This window comes from Typopeltis vanoorti, chromosome 4 (assembly GCF_054136105.1).
Source record: "Typopeltis vanoorti isolate ZY-2024b chromosome 4, IOZ_Tvanoo_1.0, whole genome shotgun sequence".
Classification (NCBI taxonomy): domain Eukaryota; kingdom Metazoa; phylum Arthropoda; class Arachnida; order Uropygi; family Thelyphonidae; genus Typopeltis; species Typopeltis vanoorti.
This window is the reverse complement of record NC_143552.1, coordinates 64849256-64876844: the sequence shown is the minus strand read 5'-3', so window position 1 is coordinate 64876844 and position 27589 is coordinate 64849256. Positions and strand designations below refer to the sequence as shown.

Below are 27589 nucleotides of genomic sequence, written 5' to 3'. Positions count from 1 at the left end.
AGGCTGCAACTACAATGTATTCAGATCCATAAGAAGAAAGAGATACTGTTGAAATCAACGTCAGTGTTCAAATCTGTGTATGAGTGTTTTTCGGTTCGTATGGAAACAAAGGAATAGCAAGACCGCCATCAGTGAAGGTACAGTAAGCCGACCAAAGTATCCAGTTCAAGGCAAGAACTGTAAGCGGAAGATTTTCTTATGTTAAATGTTGAATTAAAGTAACCGAAGAGTAAGGAAACAGAAGTTAAGGAAGCATGCTATTTCTGTGTAGTGTTATAGGAACAGTCTGCGATTTGGACAGTTTTGTCTACAGTTGAGAAGAAGGCATATTAGGCTCCAGCTGAACAGGAGGCCGAGGTCCGAACTGTTTGTGTGATTTAAGAACAGTAATGTTATATGGTCAGAACGTAACTAAATGTTAACTAAAATTTTGGAGGGGGGGGTTAAGTAAGATTAAGAAGTATTATCCTAGAGAAATTTATGTCAGAAGTATTGAGTTGTCTTGTGTATATATGAAATATTACATGTGTGATAATATTAGGTAATTTAGTCATAAGAGTCTGAGAATAGATGTACGTTTAGAAGTGAGGAATTTATGTCAAGTAAGGGACTATAGTATAGAAGTTTTGTTTGTGATTAATTAAGTAAAGGGAACCCAGACTCTTTTAAGATTAAGGATTTGATTAACATGTATACTTGCCTTTGTGCAATAATAAAAGTGTTTCTTAAAATATAATCAAATGAGTTTGTCATCCTTTCTGCAGATTTGAGCTACCGTTTGGAAGATTTCGTACTGTGCATTTAAGGGGAAACCATTAGTGATAGAAGAATTGGGACCACGACTGCTTACTTCTTGATCCCTACATTTTTTTTATGTATTCTTGGATGACATATCAGAATTTAGTTGCCGGCTCGCGCAGTCTTTAATCAATATAAATTCGTCGGCAAACGCATATCTGATATTAAGTGATACAAAAATTTATGTTAACTGTAAGGCTAAAGTAAAGACAATTAAAGATATAACAATAAGGCAGTCACACAGACATCTTAGATATAACAACGTGCTGGTTTTCTTTTTCCAAATGGCTTGTACTTTAAGGCTTGTTTTGGTAATCTTTCTGTTTTCATTCTTTGAACATGTTCCATCCATTTATGATTATATTTTTTAATAATAATAATAATAATAATAATAATAATAATCTCAGCTCTTTGCTTTATGTGGATGATGTCATACTTCTAAATAAATCTGCTACAAGTCTGCAAGATTGCCTGATTAAAGTGAATAACTGTTGTAATAGATATGGTATGAAGGTCAGCATTAAAAAGACAAAGGCAATGAAAATAGGCAGAAACATTGAAAATATCAACTGCATTATGAATGGAGAACCTATAGAACAAGTAAAACAATTCAGTTACCTAGGCACACAGATTTTAGTGAAGATGGTAAATTAAATATGGAATAGACAAAAGAATCAACAAAGCTGATATGGTAGGAAGTCAACTGAATAAAACTATATGGAATAAAAGAGAAATTAGGCAAAACACTAAATTAGGTGTATACAGTGTTCAAACCAATTTTAACTTATGGATCTGAGAGCTGGGTCAGAAGTAAAACATTTGACCAAAGACTAGAGACTACAGATATGAGAGTCTTGAGAAAGATTAGGGGCATGAACAGATGGCATCAATGGCAATATCATATTAAAAACGAGGATATTAGGAAAAAACTTGACATTGTCAGCATCTAGGAATGAATTAGCAGAGCTAATCTCAGGTGGCATGGTCACTTAAACAGAATGGGAGAGGACAGATTAGCAAAACAAGTGCTCTCTGCCAAGTTGGAGGAAAAAAGACCCAGAGGAAGACCAAGATATAGATGGATTGATATAGTAAAAAGTGCCTTAGAAGACATCAATATAACACCTGGAGTCTTGACAGATAGTAGACTGATTTGGAGGAAAATTGTAGATAGGCAGTTAGTAATGATGTAAATTTTTCATGTAGTACTATCATATCCTCTAGACCCCTTGAGGGTATATATCAGGAATCTGATGATGATGATGACCTCTGTTTTACTTTTATATAGAAAATATATGACTTCTCATTGATTTAACCTCAGTATCTTCTTAGGCCTGGTTGCCACTGATGAGACTTCAATAAAGGTTGAAACTACTATATACAGTTGATATATGCTACTATATCACTACTCAGACTTTTATACAGTTGAAACTGTATAAAAGTCTGAGTAGTGACCTTTCCGACAATGTTTTTGCTTTATGAGATATTATGGCAACTGATATGGAGTCAACAGCCTCTATATCCAATGGACTAATTATGAAGATACTTCATGCTTAGACTTATGCTTGGATATAGAATTAAAACAATAGTATACTTTTCTGAAGTATAATATCCTAAAGCACCAGGCAAAACTGTTTTGAATTCTGTCTTCAAAACTATCTTCTAAACTGCTGACCTCTGAATTAATTCCCATCAAGGTGAATCATCTTAGTCTTGGAGAATAATTCAGTATGAAATGTCCTTTCTGATGATCTCTGTGAAATTGCAGCAGTTTCCATTATTCAATATACATCAACTTCAAGTTTTGTCACTGATAATTACACAATTAAAAGCTAATATGATTTAAAATAAAATGAAATAGGTAATTTTATTATACTGTATCATTTTCAAGGCTTTTCCAGCCTATTTTAAAAATTCCTCAACTTTAAAATATCAGAAAATTTGCAGAAGGTCTGGAATTATATAATCTGTGCATGTATATTTCATAATTTATAAAATTCCACTGATGATTACACTGGGAGGGTTCCAAGTTTAACATAAAATTTTACACGTCCGTCCACTTCAGCATCTGTTACTACGAATAATACTAAGCAATGTACTACATATTTGTAACCAATGCATATCTCACATGTCATTACTTGCCCATTAGTAGTGGATGAGAATTAGTATAGGAAGGCATCTTCATAATAGTATGTGCATGTGGTTAGAAATGAAAATAGCAGCTGATAACCATATGATATTTTCCACAGAGTTTAAAAACCTCTTAGTTTAACAACTGCTAAAAGAAAAAAGAAAAAAAACCCTACAGACTTTTGAATATACCTCTGCATTGCAATATTAATAAAATAACCTAACCTTAAAATAGACAGCAACATTCTCATAAGCATAATTTTGCATACTTACTACCCAGACACTTTTGTGATTAGGCTCTTTAAGAGTCAATACAAAATTCTGAAGAATCTGAAAAGAAATATCATCACCATCCTTGTTTTGCACCACTGCACGGCAACCTCCACTATTAGGACAATGCTTAATTGGAAGAATTCCTTCATAGAACTGTCCATTCTGAATCAGAACATCCATATCAAATTGTGCATGGTCAGGCTAAGAACAAACAAACAAAAAGAAATTATATATACATATATAATAACACATGCACATACATCCACACAAAATCTGTTTATTATTATTGTTATTATACAGGTATCTCTATGGAGTTAGAAGACTCATCATGGGAGATTCATTTATTCATGCACTAGCCATAAATCACACAATACTTACTGCACTTCTCCTTAAACTCATTCATTGATGAAGTACCCACAACCACCTCAAGCAACCCATTCAGTACTCTACAAGCAAAAAACCTAGTCCTAACACCCTTGCCAACCACACTCTTACAGAACTTCCACTAGTGACCACTTTTTCTCTCCCTTCTTGCCACACACACACTGAAAAAAAAAGTCTTCAATGTCAGTCCTATAAAACCCCTTTAATAAATTAAATGCTTCTATAATGTCTGTCTTTTTTTTTATCAGGTAATTTTTGAAGCCCACATACCATCAATCAATTCTCATAAGGAGAATTCCACAGACCTCCCACAATCTTAGTTACTCACCTCTGGATCCTCTCCACAACTTCTTCATCATCATGGAATCCGTGGAGTCCAGATGTGGCCATATTAAAGCATTATATAGCTCTCTCTCCAATAAGCTCTCTACCCTGCTTGTTAATAACTGGTAATTAGTTTATGGAATTAACAACTCATATAAAGTATATTAATTAAAGGTAACTTTAATGAATAACTTCTATATTTCGGCAACTTCACGTTGCCATCTTCAGGAACATAAAGATATGGGGAAGCAAATGAGGAAGAAAGCAAGAAACTAATATTGTTCCTAAAGTCCTAATGGTGCCCTCTGGTGGGCTAATTTGGTTGTCTTGGAAGATGGGCTGAAGTTCTCATAATGTAAGTCTCCCAAATTTGGGGTAGTTTCATGCACCCAAATTTGATGAGGTTAGGAACATTTTTTAGAGCTGCTGATGATTCCTTGAATAATCTTTCGTATTTAAACTTGCTGCAGTGTATAATTTTTGTTTTCTTCCAACGAATTCTATGGTAGGTATCTAAGGCAAAGAGCAGCTGTACTGGTGAAACCGAATGTAGCCTTTGTGTTCTGAAATCCTGATATTTGTTGTTCTGCCTGTTTGGCCAAAGTAGGACAATTTGCAGCTGCAAGGGGACCTGGTATACACCAGGTAGGTCTAGGGGAAGTGGTTGGTCTTTGGTAGAGCGGATAAGGGATGCCAACTTTTTATATGGTCTGTAACAGGAAGTAAGGTCATATTTTTTGAGGATATTGGTTATTTTCTCAGAGGTGCCCTGGATGAAGGGGATGGTAATAGATTTGGTGTAATCTTTATTGTGGAGGGGGGGTTGTGGTTTACTGGTTTTAGTATTTTTTGGATTTTTTGGGGGTTATAGCCATTGGCTAAGAAAGTGTTGAGGATGTGGTTAGGGCCTTGTCATCTGAGCAGATTAATTTTGCCCTGTTATATAGTGTTTTTATAACCCCATATTGTGAAGGGGAGGGGGGAATTGCTGGCAAATGTATCTGCCAGTATGGGTGGGTTTTCTGTAAACAGAGAAAACCAAAGATCCATCAAGCTGGTGAGTGATTAAAGTGTCTAGGAACAGGAGGGTGTTGTTTTTCTCTTTTTCTAAGGTGAACTGGACTCTGGGGTGTTGGTTGTTTAAGTGTGTTAGGAAGGAGTGGAGTGAGTCTGAGCCATGTGGCCAAATAGCAAACACATCATTCACGTAACGGAGCCAAATAGTGGGTTTTTGTGGGGCAGAGTTTAAGGCTTTCTCTTCAAAGGTCTCCATAAAGAAATTGGCCAAGAGTGGGAAAAGTGGTGAACCCATGGCTGTCCCCTCTATCTGTTTGTAGAACTTTCCTTGCCAAACGAAATAGTCTGAGTTCATTGTGAACTGAAATAGGGCTGAGATATCGGGAGGAAACTGGCCTGGATGAGCTCTAGAGTTTCTTTGAGTGGAACATTAGTGAATAGGGAGGAGACGTCAAAACAGACCATTATGTCAGTGTGTTGAGGTGAGAGGTTTTCTATACTAGCTTTAAAGTGGGCTGAGTTTTTTATGTGTGATGGTGTGTTCCAGTATAGTGTGTGAGCATTTTGGCTAAATGTTTGGCTAATTTATATGTGGGGGAATCAATGCCATCCACTATGGGACGTAATGGCACATTTTGTTTATGTATTTTGGGGATTCCATATAATTGGGGGGGGGGGGTCTAGAGTTATAAGGTTTTAGTTTGATAGTGACTTCCACAGGCCAAGAAGTGACTTTCTTAAGGAGTCTGTGGAGAGTTCTAATCTGAGAGCTGTAGGATTATATTCAATAGGGAGGTAAGTAGTACGGGCTAGTACTAAAGCATTAAGCTTACTTTTGTAGTCCTTTTGATTTAGCACCACAGTGGCGTTTCCCTTATCTGCTTTGGTTATTACTATTTTTTTGTTATTCTTCATTTTTTGTAGGGCTGCATATTCGTCTTTGGATAAGTTGATTTTTAGAGGTTTGGCTTTAGTGAGAACACCGACTACATCCAGTCTGACGTTGTTGGCGATATGGTTAGGAAAGTTGTGAATCCCACGTTCTATTTGGATCATGATATCCTCAGCAGGAAATCATGACCCAAATCTCGTCACAATTTTGCCCTAGCTCCTAAAAGAATACCTGCCGAGGAAATCATGATCTAAATAGAAAGTGGGATTCGCAACCTTCCTAACCATATCGCCAACAACGTCAGACTGGATGTAGTCAGTGTTCTCACTAAAGCCAAACCTCCAAAAACCAACTTATCCAAAGACAAATATGCAGCCCCACAAGAAATGAAGAATAACAAAAAAATAGTAATAACCAAAGCAGATAAGGGAAACGCCACAACCAAATTAGCCCACCAGAGGGCACCATTAGGACTTTAGGAACAATATTAGTTTCTTGCTTTCTTTCTCATTTGCTTTTGATAGTGCCTGCGTGCACATACCATATCTTTATGTTCCTGAAGATGGCAACGTGACATTGCTGAAATATAGAAGTTATTCATTAAAGTTACCTTTAATTAATATACTTTATATGAGTTGTTAATTCCGTAAACTAATTACCAGTTATGTATGACCAACGTATAAGCCTTGCTACTAGAATCCTGCTTGTTAATGTGTTCTTTGTCAACCACATAATTTGATGTGCCGTTTTGGTTACCTTCACAACATGCCCTCTAAACTTCAACTCCCTGTCCACAATCACAACAAAGTCAATGACCTCATCAGTTTCCTGCAGTTCAGTTTCATCAATATAGTACACAGCATTTGATTGCTTCCCAAAATGCATCATCTTACATTTGGTCACATTAAACAGACAGCCATTTACCTTGGCCCATACTAGTAGTTTGTTTGTCTTCCTGCGGGATCTGTGCATCATATCACCTTCACTGACCATTGCTTATCCCAGTTTTGCATTGTCAGCAAAACTGAATATTTCCCTCAAATCATTTTCTGTATCACTGATGACAAATTAAACAACATAGGACCAAGTACTGAGCCCTGTAGTACACCATTATTCACCTGCCTTCTTCTGGACTCAGCTCCTCCATAAACCACTCTTTGATATCTGTCCATTAGCCACCCTCCAATCCAAATCACTTGATTCATATCCATTTCCATTTGATCCAATGTATGCAACAGAGTTCGATATGGAATCTTGTCAAATGCTTTTGTAAAGTCTAGCAATATCACTGAGAAGCCATTTCCCTTATCCACCTCCACTGTCACTTGATTATAAAAAGTAAGCAAATTACTAAGGCAAGCCCCACCTTAGTAATTTGTTTACTTTTTTATAATCAAGTGACAAATGCTGATTGATCTATAATTTGCTACTTCTATCTTGGATCCTCCTTTATGCAATGGGACTGAGACTTAAATTAAACAGCTTGGTCAGAGGAGCTGATAATTCTCTTGCCCATTCTTATAATATGTGGGCTGATATGCCATCTATTATTATCAGCATAAGACCACACAGGGCTGCAAGTCTCATCGTGACAAATCCTCTACACCTCAAACTTATGCACAGTCTCTGGGCTCTCTCCCCCCCCCCCTCTCTCTCTCACGCATACACACTCAAGAAAAACTACATTTGCTGTCATTATTATCATTAACAGACATCGACAGAAATAGAAAGACTTGCAAGCCTCATTGTTGAAAACTTTTGAATGTCTGTATTCATCACAGGGCCATGGTGAACACATCTTATATATTAATCCATTAACCTCTCCAATGTATACATTTTAATCACATTACCTGCTTTAATCTACCAGATTCTGGACATTCTGACATTCTCTCATATCTTTACTACCAATACTGTAGTATAGGTAGTGAAGATATGAAACTCAGGTGACCAAATCTACACACTTTTATCTATATATAACCTAATTAAGACCACATACAGCAAAGAACAATCACTTAATCCTTGCAGGTCAGTGTTCATCTATATCACTAACATAATCTTTTCTGCTGTCCTCACTATTTTCAGAATTGTATACCCTAAATTTCAACTCCTTGTCCACCATCACCTTCTGGTCCAGTATTTCCAACTCCCTTCAATACATCACCAGTATAGCAATATCACCTTCTCTTCCAATAGCTCCCTAAATTGCATCATCTGCAAAAACAACTACTGATTCTCATCCTCACTCATATAAACTGATCACTGCTAATAGTACTATTAGCATATAAGTTAAACAACAATCATCTTAAAATGAAAGCCATGTATATACAGCAAACAATAATAACTTAATCTTTGCATGTCAATACCTTGTGAAAGTAACAACATAAGAAGCTGGAGTGTAGAGGGTATGGGGGGGGGATTAAGTAAACTTGATGTTAATAAGGCAGTGGGGCTTGGCAATATATTGCCACATGTCTTGAAGGAATGCTCTAAGGAATTAATGGCACCTTTGGAACCAGAAGCAGCTTGAAAAAGTTTCATGTTTGGTCTCTGGAACAGGATTTCCAGATTACATAAAATAAATACAAAAAATATATAAAATTGATAAAAATAGAAAAAAAAAATCCTTAGTCCACTCAAACCTATAGTACAAAATGTACTATAGGTTTGCAAATAACTTTTTGTGGGCGGGAGCAACATAAAAAAAAAAGAAGAGCATAAGCTCTTATAAAGTCTCAAGGGGACAGAAGCAAGGTAAAACAGTTCCAATATATAAAGAGGTTACAAAACTTAAGTAAAAAATTATAGTATCTCAGGAGTGGTGATAAAGGCAACAAGAAAGTTTGACAAATACAGAATTCAGGAATCAGTGGATAAAATCATGACACTTTATAGGGGACAACATAGCACTATAATGGGTAGGTCATGCCTTACTAATATACTAACTTTTTATAATAGAATGACTGCTGAGTAGGATAAAGGGTAAACTACAGTACGATAGTGCTGGATTTTGAAATGGTATCTGACAAGCATAAAATTCTCCTATGCAACCTGGAACAAGTGGGGATGGATATATAGCTGGTGATACAGATATGAGGATGCCCGACTGACTGGTACCAAAGAATTGTATATGAAGGAGATGAATATAGAAGAAGGCAGTTGATTAGTAGTTGCTGCAAGGACTAAGTAGTTGGATTACTTATGTTTAATTTGTACATACTTAATATAGGAAATAATTTGAAGGGAAAATTAGTAGTATAAGTGTATACTACTAATTGAATTGTATAATTGAATTGATTTCTATATTGAAATCAATTCAATATAGAAAGATTACAGAACAATTTAATTAGGCTGACATTATGAGAAAATATAATGGATGATAGTGTAATATAGAAAAGTGCAAGTTATGCATTTTGGGAAGAAAAAGATTACAAGCTATGTAGCATATTAAGGGGACTGTGCTCCACAAAATAACAATAAGGATTTGGGAGTGTTGTTGGATTTTGCAGTTCAAAGGGCATACTACAACAAAAGCAGCCAAGGGTGCTGATAGGATTACTTGGTTATTGCAGAAAACATTAACAAGGCGAGATAAGGAAGTCATAATGTCTCTTTTGGGATCAAGAATTGGTGAAGATCTTGAGGCAAGTGGTCTATGGAATGCTCCCTATTAGAACAGACTGAAAATATATTGGTTACAAAGACGAACATATTTTCAATTTATCTTCATAGGAAGATAAGCAAAAAAGAGGAGACTGATTGGCTGATTTATAGTTTATTGACACAAGGACAGAAAATGTCATACAGTGCATAACCAAAGGTTAGAGTGATACACAATGTAATAATAAATAATATAAATAGCTTTAATGGAAAAGTGCGCTAGGCATATTAAAATAATAACTTTCACAGCTTACACATATAATAAAAATTATATAGAATTTTATTTAAAAAAAAACTCCAATATATTTCATCCAACGTTACATGGATATCATCAGTGAGGCACTCTTAATTACATTATTATTATTATTATTATTTTACACCTCAAGGGAGTCCAAAGACTCATCGAGGGAGAGTATGCCAACAGCATCGAACAATTGAACCCCTTCCAACTACTAATCGCGCTCAAACTTACTTAACTTTTTGTGTGAGCCATTAGTAGCAGAGGCTCTACCAATCGACCAACCTTTGCTGGCAAAGAACATCAATCACAATAATGAGTCATAAATAATACTTATGTTAGCTCATGCCTCAATCACAGCTGAAATATATGATATTACACCATTAGACTTCAAAGGAACAATTATAGAATTAATTTTAGAAATAATGAACTTTGCAACATTGTTATAAATAAGTATTTTAATTTCCCGACATTTCAACCTTCATATTAAGGTCATCATCTGGAATATATACAAATATGCAAGGACAAGCTGAGTTACATTTCACACAGTAAGCTAAAGAAACAATGATTTGATCACCGGTTATTTTACTGGCATGACCTCTAGTGAAAAAAAAAAAAAAAGATAAAATTACAAATTAATTAATTATTTAGAAACTACATCAAAGCTAAATTCTATTTAAGATAACATGAGAGAAACATTCTTTCTTATAGACAGTTTTTGTACAGTAGCAATGATGTCCTATTTTTAACATTACAATTGTTATATTAGATTTAGAATTCTGGATTATCTACAGTCCTGTTTATAGTTAACTCTTAGGGAGACAGGTTCCATGGATAGAATATGTGCCTTCCATATGGTTGGGATTTTTAGACCATCATTATTGTTCAGATTGGGGTGGCTGATAAGAATCTCACAGGCTTCCTTAAATTTGCTTCATACCATGCTTTGGTGTGATGTGAACAACTGGTGCTTTTCTAGTCAATTCTATGTAAAGTGTTCAGGGCATGATCAGAAAGGCCAGCTTCACCATAGTTATTATATTTAATGTGTCAATTATGTTCCTTTTGTCTGATAGCAATTGTGCATTCTGTTTCCCCTATATATATGTGTGTGTGTGGTAGATTACATGTGCAATAAATAAGGTATACTCTAGGGGTGTGCCAGCAGAGGGAGTAGGTCTTTGGATGAGTTGAGTAAGCTTTTTAATTTGCAGGAGGTTTAAAGGTGGCTTTGAGGTTGTATTTCTGTATTATTCTGTTTATTTTATCTGATATCCCTTTAATGCAAGGAATGGTTATAGTTTTATTGTAGTCTGGTTTATCATTGCTTTTTATTGAGGTCTTGTAGAGAATTTTGTTGATAGTGTTTTGGCTGTAACCATTTTTTTGAAACGTATTGCTGATAACTTTAAATTCATCTTTCAGGGCTTGTTCATTGGAGAAGACCTTCAAAACCCTGTTTTTTAGAGTATTAATGACACCTAGTTTTGGTGTTGGTGGTAGGAGTTCATGTATATATACAGGGTGTTCGGGATAAATTTGACAGTTTCGTAAGGAAAAAGAAAATCTTCTTTGTATCTATTAAATTTAATGAATTGACAAAAAAACATTACAGGCAGAGTTAATTACAATACTATCAACAAGATTTACTCAAAATAACCACCATTAGCATCGATCACAGCTTCAATTCTGCTTCGGAACCTCGAACAAGCTGATGCTACAGTCTCCCTGGGAAGGGCCGCAAAAACTGTTTTAATTTTATCCATTAACTGGGCTTTTGTATTACTGGAAGTGCGATTGGTGTCTTTTTCAACTGCGCCCCATACAAAATAATCCATGGGGTTAAGGTCTGGGGAGTTTGGAGGCCAAACATTTGGACTGGTGAAGTCGTAGAAATTTTCAGACAACCATTTTTGACTTTTCCCAGAGGTGTGGCAAGGGGCCGAATCCTGCTGCCATACATACGGCCTACCATTGGCTACCCTTGTTATCCAGGGCTTGACTACAGTTAGCAACTCCACGAACAAAGCCCGAATTCCAATGCCAGGGTTCTTCAACACCTGTTCCTGCAGATTTGCGAGGAATTCTGCTGTACGAACGCAATCAGATCGTCTGCTAGGGATCTTTCTTCTTGCTACATCCTCGTAGTCACCATTGCAAGTCTCTAGTTCATGCCTGATTGTTTTTACTGTATTCAGGGAGCATTGGGCAGCAGTCGTAATATCCTTATTTTGATGGCGGGCACGAATCATCATGATACAAGTTATTCTCTTCCATGATTCAGGTGGGTTCCAGCTATCCATCCTTTCTGACATCTTGTATATGAATGAAGAAGGGTCCAAACTTTTAAATGAAGAGAAGTGTGTGTTAATACATGTAACTTACGGAAAAATATAATTAATTATAAATATGTCAAATTTATCCCGAACACCCTGTATATTGGCCAGTATGTGTTGGTTTCCAGTAAACAGTGAAGGAAAGACCGCCAGAAGAAAGACTTGTGACGTGTATCTAGAAACAGAAGTGCGTTCTGTTTTTCAGAACCCCAATCTGAAAAATAATGATGGTCTAAAAATCCCAACCATATGGAAGGCACATATTCTACCCATGGAACCTGTCTTCCTAAGAGTTAACTATAAACAGGACTGTAGATAATCCAGAATCCTAAATGTAATATAACAATTGTAATGTTAAAAAAAGTACATCAATTGTTACTGTAAGAAAACTATCTATAAGAAAGAATGTTTCTCTCATGTTATCTTAAATAGAATTTAGCTTTGATGTAGTTTCTAAATAATTAATTAATTTGTAATTTTAACTTTTTTTTTTTTTTTTTCACTAGAGATCATGCCAGTAGAATAACCGGTGATCATCAAATCATTGTTTCTTTAGCTTACTGTGTGAAATGTAACTCAGCTTGTCCTTGTACATTTTATATACTCCAGATAATGACTTTAATATGAAGGTCGAAAAGTCGGGAAATTAAAATAGTTATTTATAACATGGTTGTAAAGTCCATAATTTCTAAAATGAATGCTGATCACCGTGCAACACTAAAAGAAAGGAACAATTATAGAAAGTTGCATAGATAAAAAAACAATTTTAAATAATTGAGTGTGGCACTAGTGAACGTGGCGGTCATGTTGAGTTGTGCTGGAAAACGTGTTTTTAAATTAAAGTATATGAGCCTTTTTGTCTCAAATTGTGCTGCAGTTGTGCTTCAGGTGGATACAAGTGTCCTTCAGTGGTGTTATTGTTTGGAACTCTGTTGTATATATTGCATTTTCGGTGCTGTTTGTTTCACTATTTCAGCGGCTAAAGATGGCGTCCAACAAGAGACGTACGTCAGCGGCTCGGAGGACTTCTATACGAAAGTCTGGCTCTGCATTAGATTTTTCACAGTGGATGCATTGCAGAAACTGTTATATGTATGCGCCGAGGAATGTGAAGGATCTGTGGACTGTTTGGCTAAATGAGAAGAATGAAAATGTTGACGTATGTGAGAAGTGTCGGGATAGGCTAAAACGATTAGGAATGAAAGCAGACGTCGGGACCATAGCGGATGAACTTCGGCAGGAGTTTGGGAAAATGAAAAGTGACCTTCATCTTTTGCAAGAGTAATTGGAAGTGCTCAGTAAGGAGGTCCTGGAAATTAAAACTGAATTAAATGGCTTGAATAGAGAAATTAGGACTATGGAGATTACTCTAGCTGAAGTAATTAGAACAGGATTAAGCATAGGAGAGTCTTTGGTGATTGATGAAGTAATAAATAGTATGGGGAGTGATTGGGAGTCAACAGAATTAAGGCACAGGAGGTCTAGAAGAAACAAGATGTCGTGAGAGTGAGGGAGTAAATAAAAGAGCGTTGAGTAACAAAACTGGGAGAGTCATGCTGAATAGCGGAGAAAATGAGGCCATGAGTGACTCTTGTTTGGACTTGAATGAAGTTATCAGTGGTAAAATATATGGTGATTCAATGATTAAGGGTATGGAGAGCAGTATGCCTGAGGAGTGCTTGGCTGGTGGAACAATAGAGAGAGAGAGTGGCTTTAGCAATAAAGAGAGGGTATGATGCAGAAAGATGATAGTTATAGTGGGTACAAATGACCTGAGTGGTAGTATAAATCAGGTACCAAAAGGTAAGATAATTGTTAGATATCGTAAAGAAGAAAAGTGTCAATGGGAGGATAGTGTGTATGCTGCCTTGTTTTGAAAATTATGAGTTAAGTAGATGAGCAATGATAATGAATGATATGATTGCAAGAATATGCAAAAAAAAAGAGGTCTGGAAGTTGTTGATGTCTGGAGTGTGTTTGAAGGCAAAAGACAGCTGTATGCAAGAGATGGGTTGCATCTGAACATGGAAGGTCATAAGCGATTGAAGAAGTTACTGTTTTCTGATCAAGTTGAAGAAATTGGGCAGGGAAACTAAAACTGAAAAGATTGAGTATAAGAGGGAGAAACTTAAGCAGTGATTGCATATTTGTTGATCCTTATTCGCAGAATAAATTGCAGATTAGAGGGGATAAAAATTGGCATGGGACTACTGAAATTAGTAACATGTATATCAGTTCTAAAGCTGGTACAAGAACTAAAGGGATTCTGCAATTTTTGTATACAAATGTAAGAAGCATTTGAAATAAGATGGAAGAATTTTTGGCATTAGTCAGTGCAATCTCACCAAACGTTGTAGGCATTAGTGAAACTTGACTGTAAGCAGAAGATGTGGTCACTGGAATTGAATGTGATGGGTACAGTATTTTCAGGGAGGATAGAGAAAATAGAATGGAGGGAGGAGTACTGTTGATATATAGCTGATGAGTTGCAGTCAAAGAAAGGAGTATATCAAGATGACAGACATGTGAATGATAATACATTTGAGGCAGTCTAGTGTGAAATAGTGACCAACACAGCCAAATATACAGTTGGTTGCTGCTATAGACCAGGGGGTATAGGGGGGTGATATTGAATCCATGCAGCAGCAGCAAATTAGTGCAATGAGTGCAGGGTTAGTGATTATTATGGGGGATTTTAATTATGGTGATATCAACTGGAATGACAAAATAACACATGGCAAAATGGAAATGGAATTCATACATCTTCTATGAGATAATTACTTGAAACAGCAAGTAACTGAAGGGACACATGGTGTGAGAGTGTTGGACATGGTCATTGGTTCGGAGGATATAGGCATAAGTAAGGTGTCCTTGTTATTACCACCAATTGGAGAGAGCGATCATGTGGTATTGACATGCAAGGTTGCAAAATTTGTGAATTTCTCTCTCAAGAAAGGATATATTTGGAATTACAGGTTAGGCAATTATAGCAAGCTTCGGAGTGAGCTTGCAACAGTCCTATGGCAGAACATATTGCAGGGGAAAGATGTTAGCAGTGCATGGGATAAAAAAATCACCAGGTATCTGAGGAAAGCAATATCAGATTGTGTCCCCATGGTCAGGAAGGCAAACAAGGTAGGCAATAGATGGATGAGTAGTAGTATCAAACTTGATCTGCAAAAAAATATAAAATGTTATGGAGAATTTAGAAGGAGAAAGGCAATCAGTACACCGATGAGCAGTACAAGGCTCAAGCTAGGAAGGTTATCAGCATAGAAAGAAAAGCTAAATCAGATTATGAGAAGAACTTAGCCAAGGAGATCAAGAGTAATCCCAAAGAGTTCTTCTGCTATGTGGCAAATAAAGGGAAGAATGACTTCGGAAGGATAACTTTAGTGGGTGCTGATGGTATTGAAGTGAAAAATTCAGATGTAATAGTGGAATTGCTGAGTGATCACTTTTCAAAAGTCTATCACCCAAGTGAGGATATCTCTGTACCTGTAGCAATAACTAATGTGAGAACTGAAGTTAAGAAATCAGAGGTACTTGGTATATTGCAAAATTTAAATGCAAACACTGCTGTAGGTCTAGATGGAATATCAGTTGCGTGAATGTCAATGCCTCTTGCTTGGTAATTTTACTTACGTTTGAACTCTGGTATGGTCCCTAGGGAGTGGAAGGAAGGCAAAGTCGTTCCTTTGCGTAAAGGTGGCTCTAAAACTGTGGTAGTTAATTACAGACCAATCACCATCTCGGGAGTGGTGGTAAAAGCATTGGAAAAGTTGGTTAAAGACAAAATTCAAGAATGGATGGATCAGGATATGATACTCTAGAGGGGCCAACATGGTTTGTTAAATGTCGATCCTGCCTTAGCAACTTAATAGCTTTATATAATAGAATGACATCTGAGTTGGACAAAGGAAATGGCTACACAGTGATACTTCTGGATTTTGATAAGGCTTTTGATGGATACCCCATGAAATACTGTTGTGTAAATTGGAGCAGATGGGAATGGATACTAAACTGGTGATATGGATAGGAGAATGGCTCAGGGAGAGATACCAGAAGGTGGTGTATGGAGGAGCAGAGTCCAGGATGAGGCAGGTGACCAGTGGTGTGCCTCAGGGCTCTGTGTTGGCCCCCGGTAATTTAATTTGCACATAAATGATATAGGAAATGGCTTAAAGGGAGATACTGAGTTGTTTGCTGATAATGCAAAGTTGAGTAGACAATAAAAAATCAAGCTGATGTTGAAAGTTTGCATGATGATTTAAATAAGTTGGTAAAATGGGCAAAAGGTAATGGATGTCACTTCAATGTAGAAAAGTGTAAAGTCATGCATTTTGGGAGTAAAAAATTACCAGCTGTGTACTACATTGATGGAACGGAACTCCAAGAGGTTGATGAGGCTAAGGACTTAGGAGTGTTGGTGGATAGGGAGATGAAGTTCAGAGGACACATTGCTAAGGTGTCCAAGATTGCACATAGGATTACTTGGTTGTTGAGGAACACACTGACATCCAGAGATAAAGAGGTTATTATTCCCCTTTATAAAGCATTGATACTTCCACATTTGGATTACTGTGCTCAGGTCTGGTCACCTGGATTCCTTGGAGATGAGGAGGCTGTGGACATGGTTCAGAGGAGAGTGACTAAGTTGGTGAGTGATGTAAAAAATGTAAAAAATGGGGTGTAGCTCAGTGGTAAAGCATTCGCTTCACATGTGAAAAGTCTCGAGTTTGATCCTCGACTCCTGCCGTTTAATTGCTTTCTTCATTTTGACTGGAATATGTGGATGCTTGGAGTGCATTTGAGGACATAGAGGAATCATATGCAAGAGCCCGCTTACATTTGAATGAGGAATGACGTAGACATCTGGAGAGATTGTTGTTCTGAAAAAGTGTGTCCCTGGGACAATGATAGCAGGGGTGGCCTCTTGTGAGAATGGGCACTTAGGGGAAGGGGGATGACATCAGGTAACACTGAGCGCAGTGGAGTCTAGAGGTGATAATGCTGGGTATAGAACGGCATTTATATGCTATATACTAATGCCAGGAGTATCTGAAATAATGGAGAGGAATTGGTGGCGCAGATAGCATCAGCCTGGCCAAAAATTATGGGGTTCACTGAGACGTGGTTGACAGAAGAGGATATAATAACAGGAATAGAAGTCGCTGGGTACAGCATTTTTCAGCAGGATAGGAAGGAAAGCGTTGTAGTGGAGTAGTGCTTATGATAAGTGACAACCTATGTTCTCTAAGAGTGGAGACTTTGGAAGGAAGTGACATTAATGATTTTGAAAGTATATGGTTTGAGGTAGAGGTGGGTAAGACAGGATATTTGGTGGGGTGTTGCTACAGACCCAGGAGTACAGAGGGTGGGGACCAGGAAATATTTATACAGTCGAGTTTGGCAAGTGCAAGAAGAATGATTGTTATGGGAGAGTTTAACTACAGTAGTATAAATTGGGGAGAGGAAGATGCATGTAGCAATAAGGGGGGAATTTCTAGAATTCCTGAGGGACAAATGTCTTATGCAACATGTAAGAGTGAACAAGAGGTTCAAGAGTTTTGGATTTGGTTATAGCATCAGAAGAGTTGATAATAACTGAGATGACATTGCTCCCACCAGTTGAAGAGAGAGAGTGACCATATGGTTTGACTTGAAAAATGAATAGACATGTAGGAGTATCAAAGAGACGGGAACGTATGTGGAATTATAAGGCAGGTAATTATAATAGTCTAAGACGTCAACTTGGGGAAGTTTCATGAAGGGAGGAATTGGAAGGCCGGGATATCATTAGTGCATGGGAAATTATGAAAGAATATTTGTTAGCAGCAATGGTAAGTTGTATACCACGAGTGAACAAGAGGACACAATTTGGAATAAATTGGATGACAAACAATATTAAACAGGAATTGCATGTGAAAAAGATGCTGTGGAAGTGATATAAGGAGACAGGTGAAGAGAAGATGCAGGAAGAGTATAAGACACAGGCCAGAAGAGTGACCAGTATGGTAAGGAAGACGAAACTGGTATATGAGAGGAGATTAGCCCTATGATCCAAAGAAAATCCTAGGGAATTTTTTAGATATGTGGTCAGTAGGAGGAGAAATGACTGTGGAAGAATGATATTGTGGAATAAAAATGGGAATAGAGTGACTGATGCAGAGGACATAGTGGAATTGTTCAATGAACACTTTATTGGAGTATTGCATCCTGGAGGAGTCGGTTTTAATACTAGAGGGATAGGGCAAGTTTGAGGTTTAGAGGTACAGGAGTAGAGTGTGTGTTTCAAATACTGAGTACTCTAGATGTCAGTAAAGCTGTGGGACATAATGGTATTTCACCATGAGTTTTGAGAGAATGCGCTAGGGAACTGACAGTGCCTTTAACCTGGCTTTTCAATGAAAGTCTGGCTGCAGGAAAGGTGCCCAGGAAATGGAAGGAAGGTAAGATAGTGCCATTGCATAAGGGTGGTAACAGACTGGAAGTGTCTAATTATAGGCCAGTTTGTGTGTCATCAGTAGTTAGTAAGATCTTGGAGAAAGTAGTGAAGGACTGCATACAACATTGGGCAGATGAGGGTAATGTTATCTATGAGAGTCAACATGGATTTGTGAAGGGGTGCTCTTGTTTTAGCAATATGCTAGCCTTTTATGATAAAATTACAAGAGCAGTAGATGAGGGAAAGGCATATACTGCAATTTTCTTAGACTTAGCAAAGGCATTTAACAGGGTGCCACATGATAAGCTGATATTTAAGTTGCAGCACATAGGTCTGGATGTCAGATTGGACAACTGGATTCAGGATTGGCTGTCCGATAGGTATCAGAGAGTTGTGTATGGTGGGTCAGTTTAAAGGAAGAAGAGGGTTAACAAGTGGGGTCCCACAGAGCTCAGTACTGGGAGCTATATTGTTTAACCTTTATATCAATGACTTTGTCAGTGGATTGCAAGGGGATATTCAGTTGTTTGCAGATGGTGCGAAGCTGGGAAGGATTATTAGTAATAGTGCAGATGTGGCAGACCTGAAAGAGGATTTGAATAAGCTAGATAGATGGGCAAATGATCGGGGTGTCTGTCGGTTTAATGCAGCAAAATGTAAGCTCTTGAGGTTTGGGAAACATCGATGGGACACTGCTTATTCTATGGGTGGAGTAATGCTTGAGGAACTAAGGGAGACAAGAGATCTGGGGTTGATGATTGATAGAGAACTGAAATTTAGGGGACATATTGCAAAAGTGGTGAAGGTAACACAGACGATTGCTGCAATAATGAGAAGGACACTGACCTGCAGAGATAAAACAGTTATCATTCCATTGTATAAGACCATGATCAGACCACACTTGGACTATTGTTCTCAGATTTGGTCACCAGGATTTGAAGGGGATGAATTAACTGTGGAAAGGGTACAAAGGCGGATAACAAAGATGGTTTCAGGACTGTACAAGGATAGTTATGAGGATTGGCTGAGGGAATGTGGACTGCAGAGTTTGGTAGATAGAAGAGGGAGAGGTGATATGATTGAGACTTTTAAACTGTTGAGAGGTGGTTACAAGGTTGACACTGGGGAGTTCTTTCGCTTGGTTGAACAGCAGGAAGGAGTGATGACAAGAGGCCAACCCTGGAAGTTACGAAAGGAAACTGTGAGCAAGAGGGTGATAAGTGGTTTCTTTGTGTGGAGGGTGGTTGAACCATGGAATGCATAGCCTGATGGAGTGGTGAGAGCGAGAACGGTCAATGAGTTCAAGGAGTGGTATGATAGACTTTGTAGACTTTGTGTTTCTTAGGGGGGGGGGACCTCCCCTCGATGAGTCTAGATAGACTTTGTGTTTCTTAGGAAGGGCCTCCCACGATGAGTCTGCTGACTCCATGGAGATACCCGTAATAATAATAATAATTAAAAACAACTTATGAACAATGAATAGTGATCACTTTCCAAAACTTGGATATTGGCATGCAGTCTGATCAGTTCAGGTTAAGATGATTTCATATCATTTCATATGTTTCTAGAAAAAGACAATCAAATTTGAAGTTTTGTTTGGTTCTCAAAAACTTTGTTCCAGTGTCAACAGCATGAGAAGCGAGGTCAGAGTTGTCAGATTCCAAAAACATAATAGAGCTTCATGTTCTTCATTCAATTCTAATTAAAGCAGAATGACCAGTCAGTCAAAATTATCAAAGATGACATTAGCAGGATTCTTGACAGATGTCTGGTAAGAAAAGAGGTGGCATTCTTTGTAGATGGTAGGAAGGAAATGTCTAGATTGAATATATGGCCAGTATGTACAAAATAACAATAATGATATGACCAGTAGTAGTAGTAACCTATAATCATCCTTTTCAGAAGTAAAAGCTCTTCACTCTCTATGCCAGAATACCAATATTGTCATCATGAAAGCAGACAAACATGACTTTAAAGAGAAAATTAAAGATCTACATCTGTCTAATAATGAGATTATGGTTTCTTTTGATGTAGTCTCACAATTCGCCAATACATCACTACAAGAGACGCTACAGTTTTTACAATCATATTTCCCAGAAGACATTATTAACCTATTTAAATTCATAATAGATGCAGATATTTTACATGGCAAAATAAGTTGTTCAAACAAATAGAAGAAACAGCAATGGGCAGTCCAATGTCACCAGCCTTAGCTGATTATTTTACACATCTAGAAAAAGAACTCTTTGACAGTATATTTCCTCAGCTTCACTTATGGTTACAATGCTGTTGAAATGTTAATGGTGAAAAATAAGATGGCAGAAAAGATGAATGCAAGTGGCATGGATTTTTTAAAAATGATGAGATGTCGTGAATGCTTGGAAGAGATTGAAGATATTTATGTGGAGAGGATTAATAGAAGAAATGAGAGAGTTTGGGTGTGTAAGAAGTGTACCATATTTATGGATTATGAGATACTGAATGTAAGCGATAATGGGGAAAGATCACAGATGTAGCTACAGGAGTAAGCAGAATTCATGGTACAGTTGAGTACTTGAACAGTAATGGTAAGACAGCATGCGAAAGTGGCGATGTTGATTGGAAAGACTGTGGATGTGCAAGGTAGTGAAAATGTGATTTGCCTAAATGCCACTGAAACTAATTGAAGACATGAAAGTGGAGTTGGTAAAGATGAGGCAAGAGATTAAATGTATGATGAATGAACTGAGGAGAGTTACAGATCTGCATGGGAATGTGAGGAAGAATGAGACAAAAGATTTGAAAAAAATATCAAATGATTTGAGAGTGGCAATGTACAGAGATTCAATGGTAAGAGGTGTGGTGAGTGAAAAGGTTCACAGTCTGTTTTCTGGGAGGCAGAATGAGCAGGATGGTTGAAGCATTGGATAAGAGGAGTACAGAAATAGTGATATAAGGGAAATATGTGCACATGCACCTGAAATATTTCAGCCTTCTGCAACTTACGAACATAATATAACAAATATAACAACTTAACAAATATTAAAAAAAACAACTTAACAAATATCATTTAATACAATAAACATCATTTAAAAATCAATAAATATAATTTAATACTCCTTTTAAACAAGTCATCCATACCTGATAATAATGTACTACAAATGAATAATCTCCAATTTCTGGAACTGATCCTTGAATATCAACAACAGCATCCTCATGATCCAAATAAATGAGTCCTACATTGCTTCCATCCTGAATAGTATGGGGCAACTCAACTGCAAGGCGATCTTCATTTAATCCGCTTTCAAATTCAACCTGAAACATAAATTATGTGTCATGAAATTTTAATTGCAGTAAATCTTAATATATATAGTAGTTCAATATTGTAGATCACAGTTTCTTAAGTTGTGCCTTATGCTAATAGCAATACAAAAGTTATTTCTACCAATTATATATTTTGTTTAATCCTTTATCCAAGTGTAAGCAAACAGAGTTTGCACTGAAGTATTTTCATTACTGGAGCAACTCGTGGTGAAGGTGGTATAAGTTCTGATCACTTGCCTTAGTATCCCATAATGTTTGCCTTTGTTTTCCATAATTCTGTGCATTAGGAAAAGGGTCACTATGCAGACTGGTTTCGACCTTTATTGAGGTCTCGTCAGTGGGAGCCAGAGGTAGTGATACTAAAGTGGAAGTTATGCAGAAGTCATATCACCATATACTAGTTGCCAAAAGGTGTCAGCAACTTATTATTAAAATTCTCTGGATTAGAGATAGTTGATGGAAGTTTTTTTCACTTGGCTATGCTACCAATTATATATTTGATTTAATCCCTTATCCAAGAGTAAGCAAACAGAGTTTGCACCTGAAGTATTTTCAGGACTGGAGTAACTCGTGGTAAAGGTGGTATAAGTTCTGATCACTTGCATTAGTATCCCTTTCACTTGGATAAAGGGTTAAACCAAATATATAATTGGTAGCATAGCCAAGTGAAAAAAAATTTCATCAACTATCTCTAATCTAGAGAATTTTAATAATAAGGTGTTGACGCCTTTTGGCAACTGGTATATGGTGATATGACTTCTGCATTACTTCTACCTTAGTATCACCACCTCTGGATCTGGCTCCCACTGACGAGACCTCAATAAAGATCGAAACCGGTTGGAAGCTTGGGTGATGAATGGCAATGCTGTAGCCCATGAAGTTAACTGAGGCATGGCTGTTGCTGTTATCCCCCAGATGAAATATGAGCAGTTCTGCTCGGTGGTGGGGTGAGCCTGCCATGGGGCAGAGCCAATGCTGAGAATTCTTCTCAGTGTCAGGGTGAGCCTGTTACTGAGTAGAACAATGCTGAGTTTTTGATCCTGCGGGTTGGGTGATCCGAGGGATCTCATGAGTTTTTGGAGAGGTAACCCACACTTAAACAGGGAAACTGGTCTGGGTAGTCACCCTTTCCCATAATGCATAGCATTATACATACCCATAAGGATATGTGCTTTGCATTATGGGATCCTAAGGCAAGTGATCAGAACTTATACCACCTTTACCACAAGTTTCCCCAGTCCTGAAAATACTTCAGGAGCAAACTCTGTTTGCTTATACTTGGATAAAGGATTAAACCAAATATATAATTGGTAGCATAGCCAAGTGAAAAAACTTCCATCAACAAAAGTTATTTCTCTTAGATTGCAAAGTATCACTCAGTAGAATATTTTCATAATACTGTAATATTCTTTATGCATAACTCAAGAGCTTTTCAGAGATAAATATTTCTTAATATATCATGACATAACACAATGTTATGTGTGTCCATTGTGATTAGTTAGGAAAAATGCTAGTAGCCTACTTGATATTGAAAAAATAAAATAAAATAAAATAAAAACGTAAATTTAATTTTATTCTTTGTTGGAATACATTCACAACTTAGAGTTTAGTTGTAACATATTTATTGATTCATTCATTCTATGATTTAGTTTTGCATTAAATAATGGACCTAATGTAGATCAGTTATTTAACAACAGAGTTCCACCACTGCCAGCTCTTCTGCAGTCAGGAATAATTCAGATTTGATATTTAAGTAATATTGAAAACACTGTGAATTTTACCCATAATGCTTTCCATTATACACATCTGAAAGGGTTAGAGCCTCTGTAGCTCAGTCAGTATAGAAGAACTTTGGTCAGAAAGACCTGGGTTTGATTCTCGTCCATGATGTGAGGAAGGAACCTTTATCTGGTTTCTTTCAACTAAAGGTGAGTTAGCAGGTCTCATACAGAATTAAAGGGTTTTTTCACTCAGAAACTCAAGTTTTTCATCCCTCAGAACAAGCAAACCAGCTCTGTGAATACATACACTGACCTACAACCAAAAATACACATACTTAATCCTTCATTAGGAGGGCTCAACCTGCTCCCCCCCCCCCTCAAAGGGATGGGAAAGAAAGAAGAGGGAACCCCATACAAATAAATAAATAAATCTGAAAGGTGCTTTGCATTATGGCTTACTAAGGGCATATGATGTGAAGTCATTAGCCTCTATAAACAAGTAGCCAAGTCATGAAGATACTTCACATGCAAATATTGCTTCCTTAGACTTGAATAAAGGATTAAACCAAGAATATAATTTCTTGGCATCATTAGTTTAAGGGTTGATAAACAATGGTATTCTTTGTGCTTTTCAGCATGAGTTTGTTAAAGGGAGGTTGTGATTTACAAGCATTCTTATGTACTATAACAAGGTGACAAATGTATTGGACAAGGGAGATGCATATACAATTGTATACTTGGATTTTGCACACGCTTTTGATAGATTGCCACACCACAAATTGGTCACTAAACTAAAGCAGATGGGATTTGATGATAGACTAGTGAGTTGGCCAGGTGAATGGCTAATCAGATAGCTATCAGTAGGTTGTGCATGGGACATTATCTTGAAAGAGGAAAGTCACTAGTGGTGTACTGTGGAGGTCTGTTTTGGGACCATTGTTATTTAAATTGTATATTAATGATATTGGGATAGGTTTAACTGGTGATATGCAACTGTTAACAGATGATGCAAAACTGGAATGAGTGATGATCAATCAAGCAGATGCTGTGGCCTTATATAGGAAGACTTTAATAGATTGTACGAGTGGGCAACAGTATAGAACTGTCAACGCAATGTTGCAAAGTGTAAGATTCTGAAATTTGGTACACAAAAATGGGATGCAAAGTATACACTTGGCAGGGAAATTTTGAAGGAAAATAAGGAGATAAGAGACCTTGGAGTGGTGGTGGTGGTGGTGGGCAAGTATCTGAAGTTCAGGGGCCACACTGCACAAGTTGAGAAGGCATCACATCACATCACATTATGGCAATGATGTAGAGGATTTTATCTTCTAAAAATAAAGAGGTTTTGGTTCCATTGTAAAAGGCCTCATATGGATTATTGTAAAGATTTGTTCCCCTGGTTTTCATGGTGATGAAGATATATTGGAAATCATGTCCAAAGAAAATTAACTAAGGTCATAACTGGTCTTTGGGATGTGGGATATGATGACAGATTAAGGGGATGTAGTTTGCAAATCCTTGTGAATAGGTGGAAGAGAGGGGATATGACTGAGACATTTAAGTTGGTAAAGGTTTGTTACAAGGTTAAAGTAGAAGAAATTTTTTGCAGAATGGGAGAAGGGGGAAGAAGAAGGGGACACACCTGGAAACTGTGAGCATGAGCAGGGGCATAATCAGTAGGTTCTTTGCAGAGTTTGGAGAGTTGTTGGGGTGGTAAATGCAGATGCATTGAATGAGTTTAAAGGCATTGTTTTATAAGCTTTGGATGTAATAGCATTTGGCCCCTGTGATGAGTCTTTTGACTCCATGGAGGTTTAGTGTTAATAATAATAATAATATTTAAGTAATAATAATAATAAATGATAATAATAAATAAATAAATGATAGGAATGTCTGAATGTAAGGCTAGTGGGAGATATTTGTGCTGCTGAACTTAAATTATGGATTTATAGGTTTTACAGGTTTTATAGGTTTTAATTTTTTTTATGGATGTCAATAAAGCTTTGGGACTGGATGGTATTTCACCATGAGTTTTGAGAGAATGTGCTAGGGAACTGACAGTGCCTTTAACCTGGCTTTTCAATGAAAGTCTGGCTTCGGCAAAGGTGCCCAGGGAATGGAAGAAAGGTAAGATAGTGCCATTGCATAAGGGTGGTAACAGACTGGAAGTGTCTAATTATAGACCAGTCTGTGTGTCATCAGTAGTTGTTAAGATCTTGGAGAAAGTAGTGAGGGACCGTATACAGCACTGGGCAGATGAGGGTAATATTATCTGTGAGAGTCAACATGGATTTGTGAAAGGGTGCTCTTGTTTTAGCAATATGCTAGCCTTTTATAATAAAGTTACAAGAACATTAGATGAAGGAAAGGCATATACTGCAATTTTCTTAGACTTAGCAAAGGCATTTGACACGGTGCCACATGATAAGCTGATATTTAAGTTGCAACACATGGGTCTGGATGTCAGATTGGTCAACTGGATTCAAGATTGGCTGTCTGATAGGTATCAGAGAGTTGTGTATGGTGGAGCAGTTTCAAAGAGACAGAAGGTTACAAGTGGGGTCCCACAGGGCTCAGTACTAGGACCTATTTTGTTTAACCTTTATATCAATGACATTGCCAGTGGATTGCAAGGGGATATTCAGTTGTTTGCAGATGATGCGAAGCTGGGAAGAATTATTAGTAATAGTGCAGATGTGGTAGCCCTGCAAGAGGATTTGAATAAGCTAGATAGATGGACAAATGAATGGGGGTAACTGTCAGTTTAATGCAGCAAAATGTAAAGTCTTGAGGTTTGGGAAACATCGATGGGATGCTGCATACTCTATGGGAGGAGTTATACTGGAGGAAGTTGGGGAGACAAGAGATCTGGGGTTGATGATTGATAGAAACCTGAAGTTTAGGGGACATATTGCAAAGGTGGTGAAGGTAACACAGAGGATTGCTGCAATTATGAGAAGGACACTGATCTGCAGAGATAAAAGGGTTATCATTCCGTTGTATAAGTCTCTGATCAGACCACACTTGGATTATTGTTCTCAGATTTGGTACCCAGGATTTGAAAGGGATAAATTAACTGTGGAAAAGATACAAAGACGGATGACAAAGATGGTCTCAGGACTGTACAATGATATTTATGAGAATCGGCTGAGGGAATGTGGACTGCAGAGTTTGGTGGATAGAAGAAGGAGAGGTGATATGATTGAGACTTTTAAACTGTTGAGAGGTGGTTACAAGGTTGATACTGGGGAGTTCTTTCACTTGGTTGAACAGCAGGAAGGAGTGATGACAAGAAGCCATCCCTGGAAGTTACGAAAGGAAACTGTGAGCAAGAGGGGTGAGGAGTGGTTTCTTTGCATGGAGGGTGGTTGAGCCATGGAATGCATCGCCTGATAGAGTGATGAGGGCGAGAACGGTCAATGAGTTTAAGGAGTGGTATGATAGACTTTGTGTTTCTTAGGGGGAACCTCCCCTCAATGAGTCTTGACAGACTTTATGTTCTTAGGAAGGGCCTCCCATGATGAGTCTTTTGACTCCATGGAGGTCTGAATAATAATAATAATTATAATAATAATAATTACAGATATCAATTTTTATTTTATTTAAACCTGAGATTTTAACTTGATTACAAAAAACATAGATTGCATTCACTTCATTTTTCAGACTTATACTAGTGATGGTGCTGTGCTGCAGTGTTGAAGAAAAGTTATCATGAAATACTAATGATTCTAAATAATAACTTCAATGTTGATTTCTCTGATACCAATTCATGGGCCCTTGTCAAATTTCGAAAAGAGAGGTTTGACCTCACTATGAACACCAATCCTACTATATCAATGAAGAGAAGTGGTGCTTTTATAGATGCAGATTTCCAGTGGAGATTACTTAATTTATAATCAGAGGTCTGTCTGATATTTTAGTTACCAAAAATCAACTGTATCTGGTATTCCTGAAACTGAATGGAAAAAAAAAAACTTTCAAAAGTTTTTATTTTCAAAAATTAAATTCTACAGAGATGTTTCATACTGAACACCATTTCTGCATGTCCAGCACCTGTACTTTTTT

General features: G+C 37.3%; 1 protein-coding gene across 1 annotated transcript in view; it reads right to left on the bottom strand.

The window, feature by feature from the left end:
- LanA (laminin subunit alpha) overlaps window positions 1-27589 on the bottom strand; it is a 1191635-nt gene that overhangs the window by 760568 nt on the left and 403478 nt on the right. Inside the window, exons 18-19 of the mRNA XM_090391815.1 lie at window positions 21618-21791; window positions 3202-3402 (exon numbers count right to left, since the gene is read on the bottom strand). Coding sequence (XP_090247941.1) covers window positions 3202-3402; window positions 21618-21791 — 375 coding nt within the window. The remainder of the gene's footprint in view (window positions 1-3201; window positions 3403-21617; window positions 21792-27589) is intronic.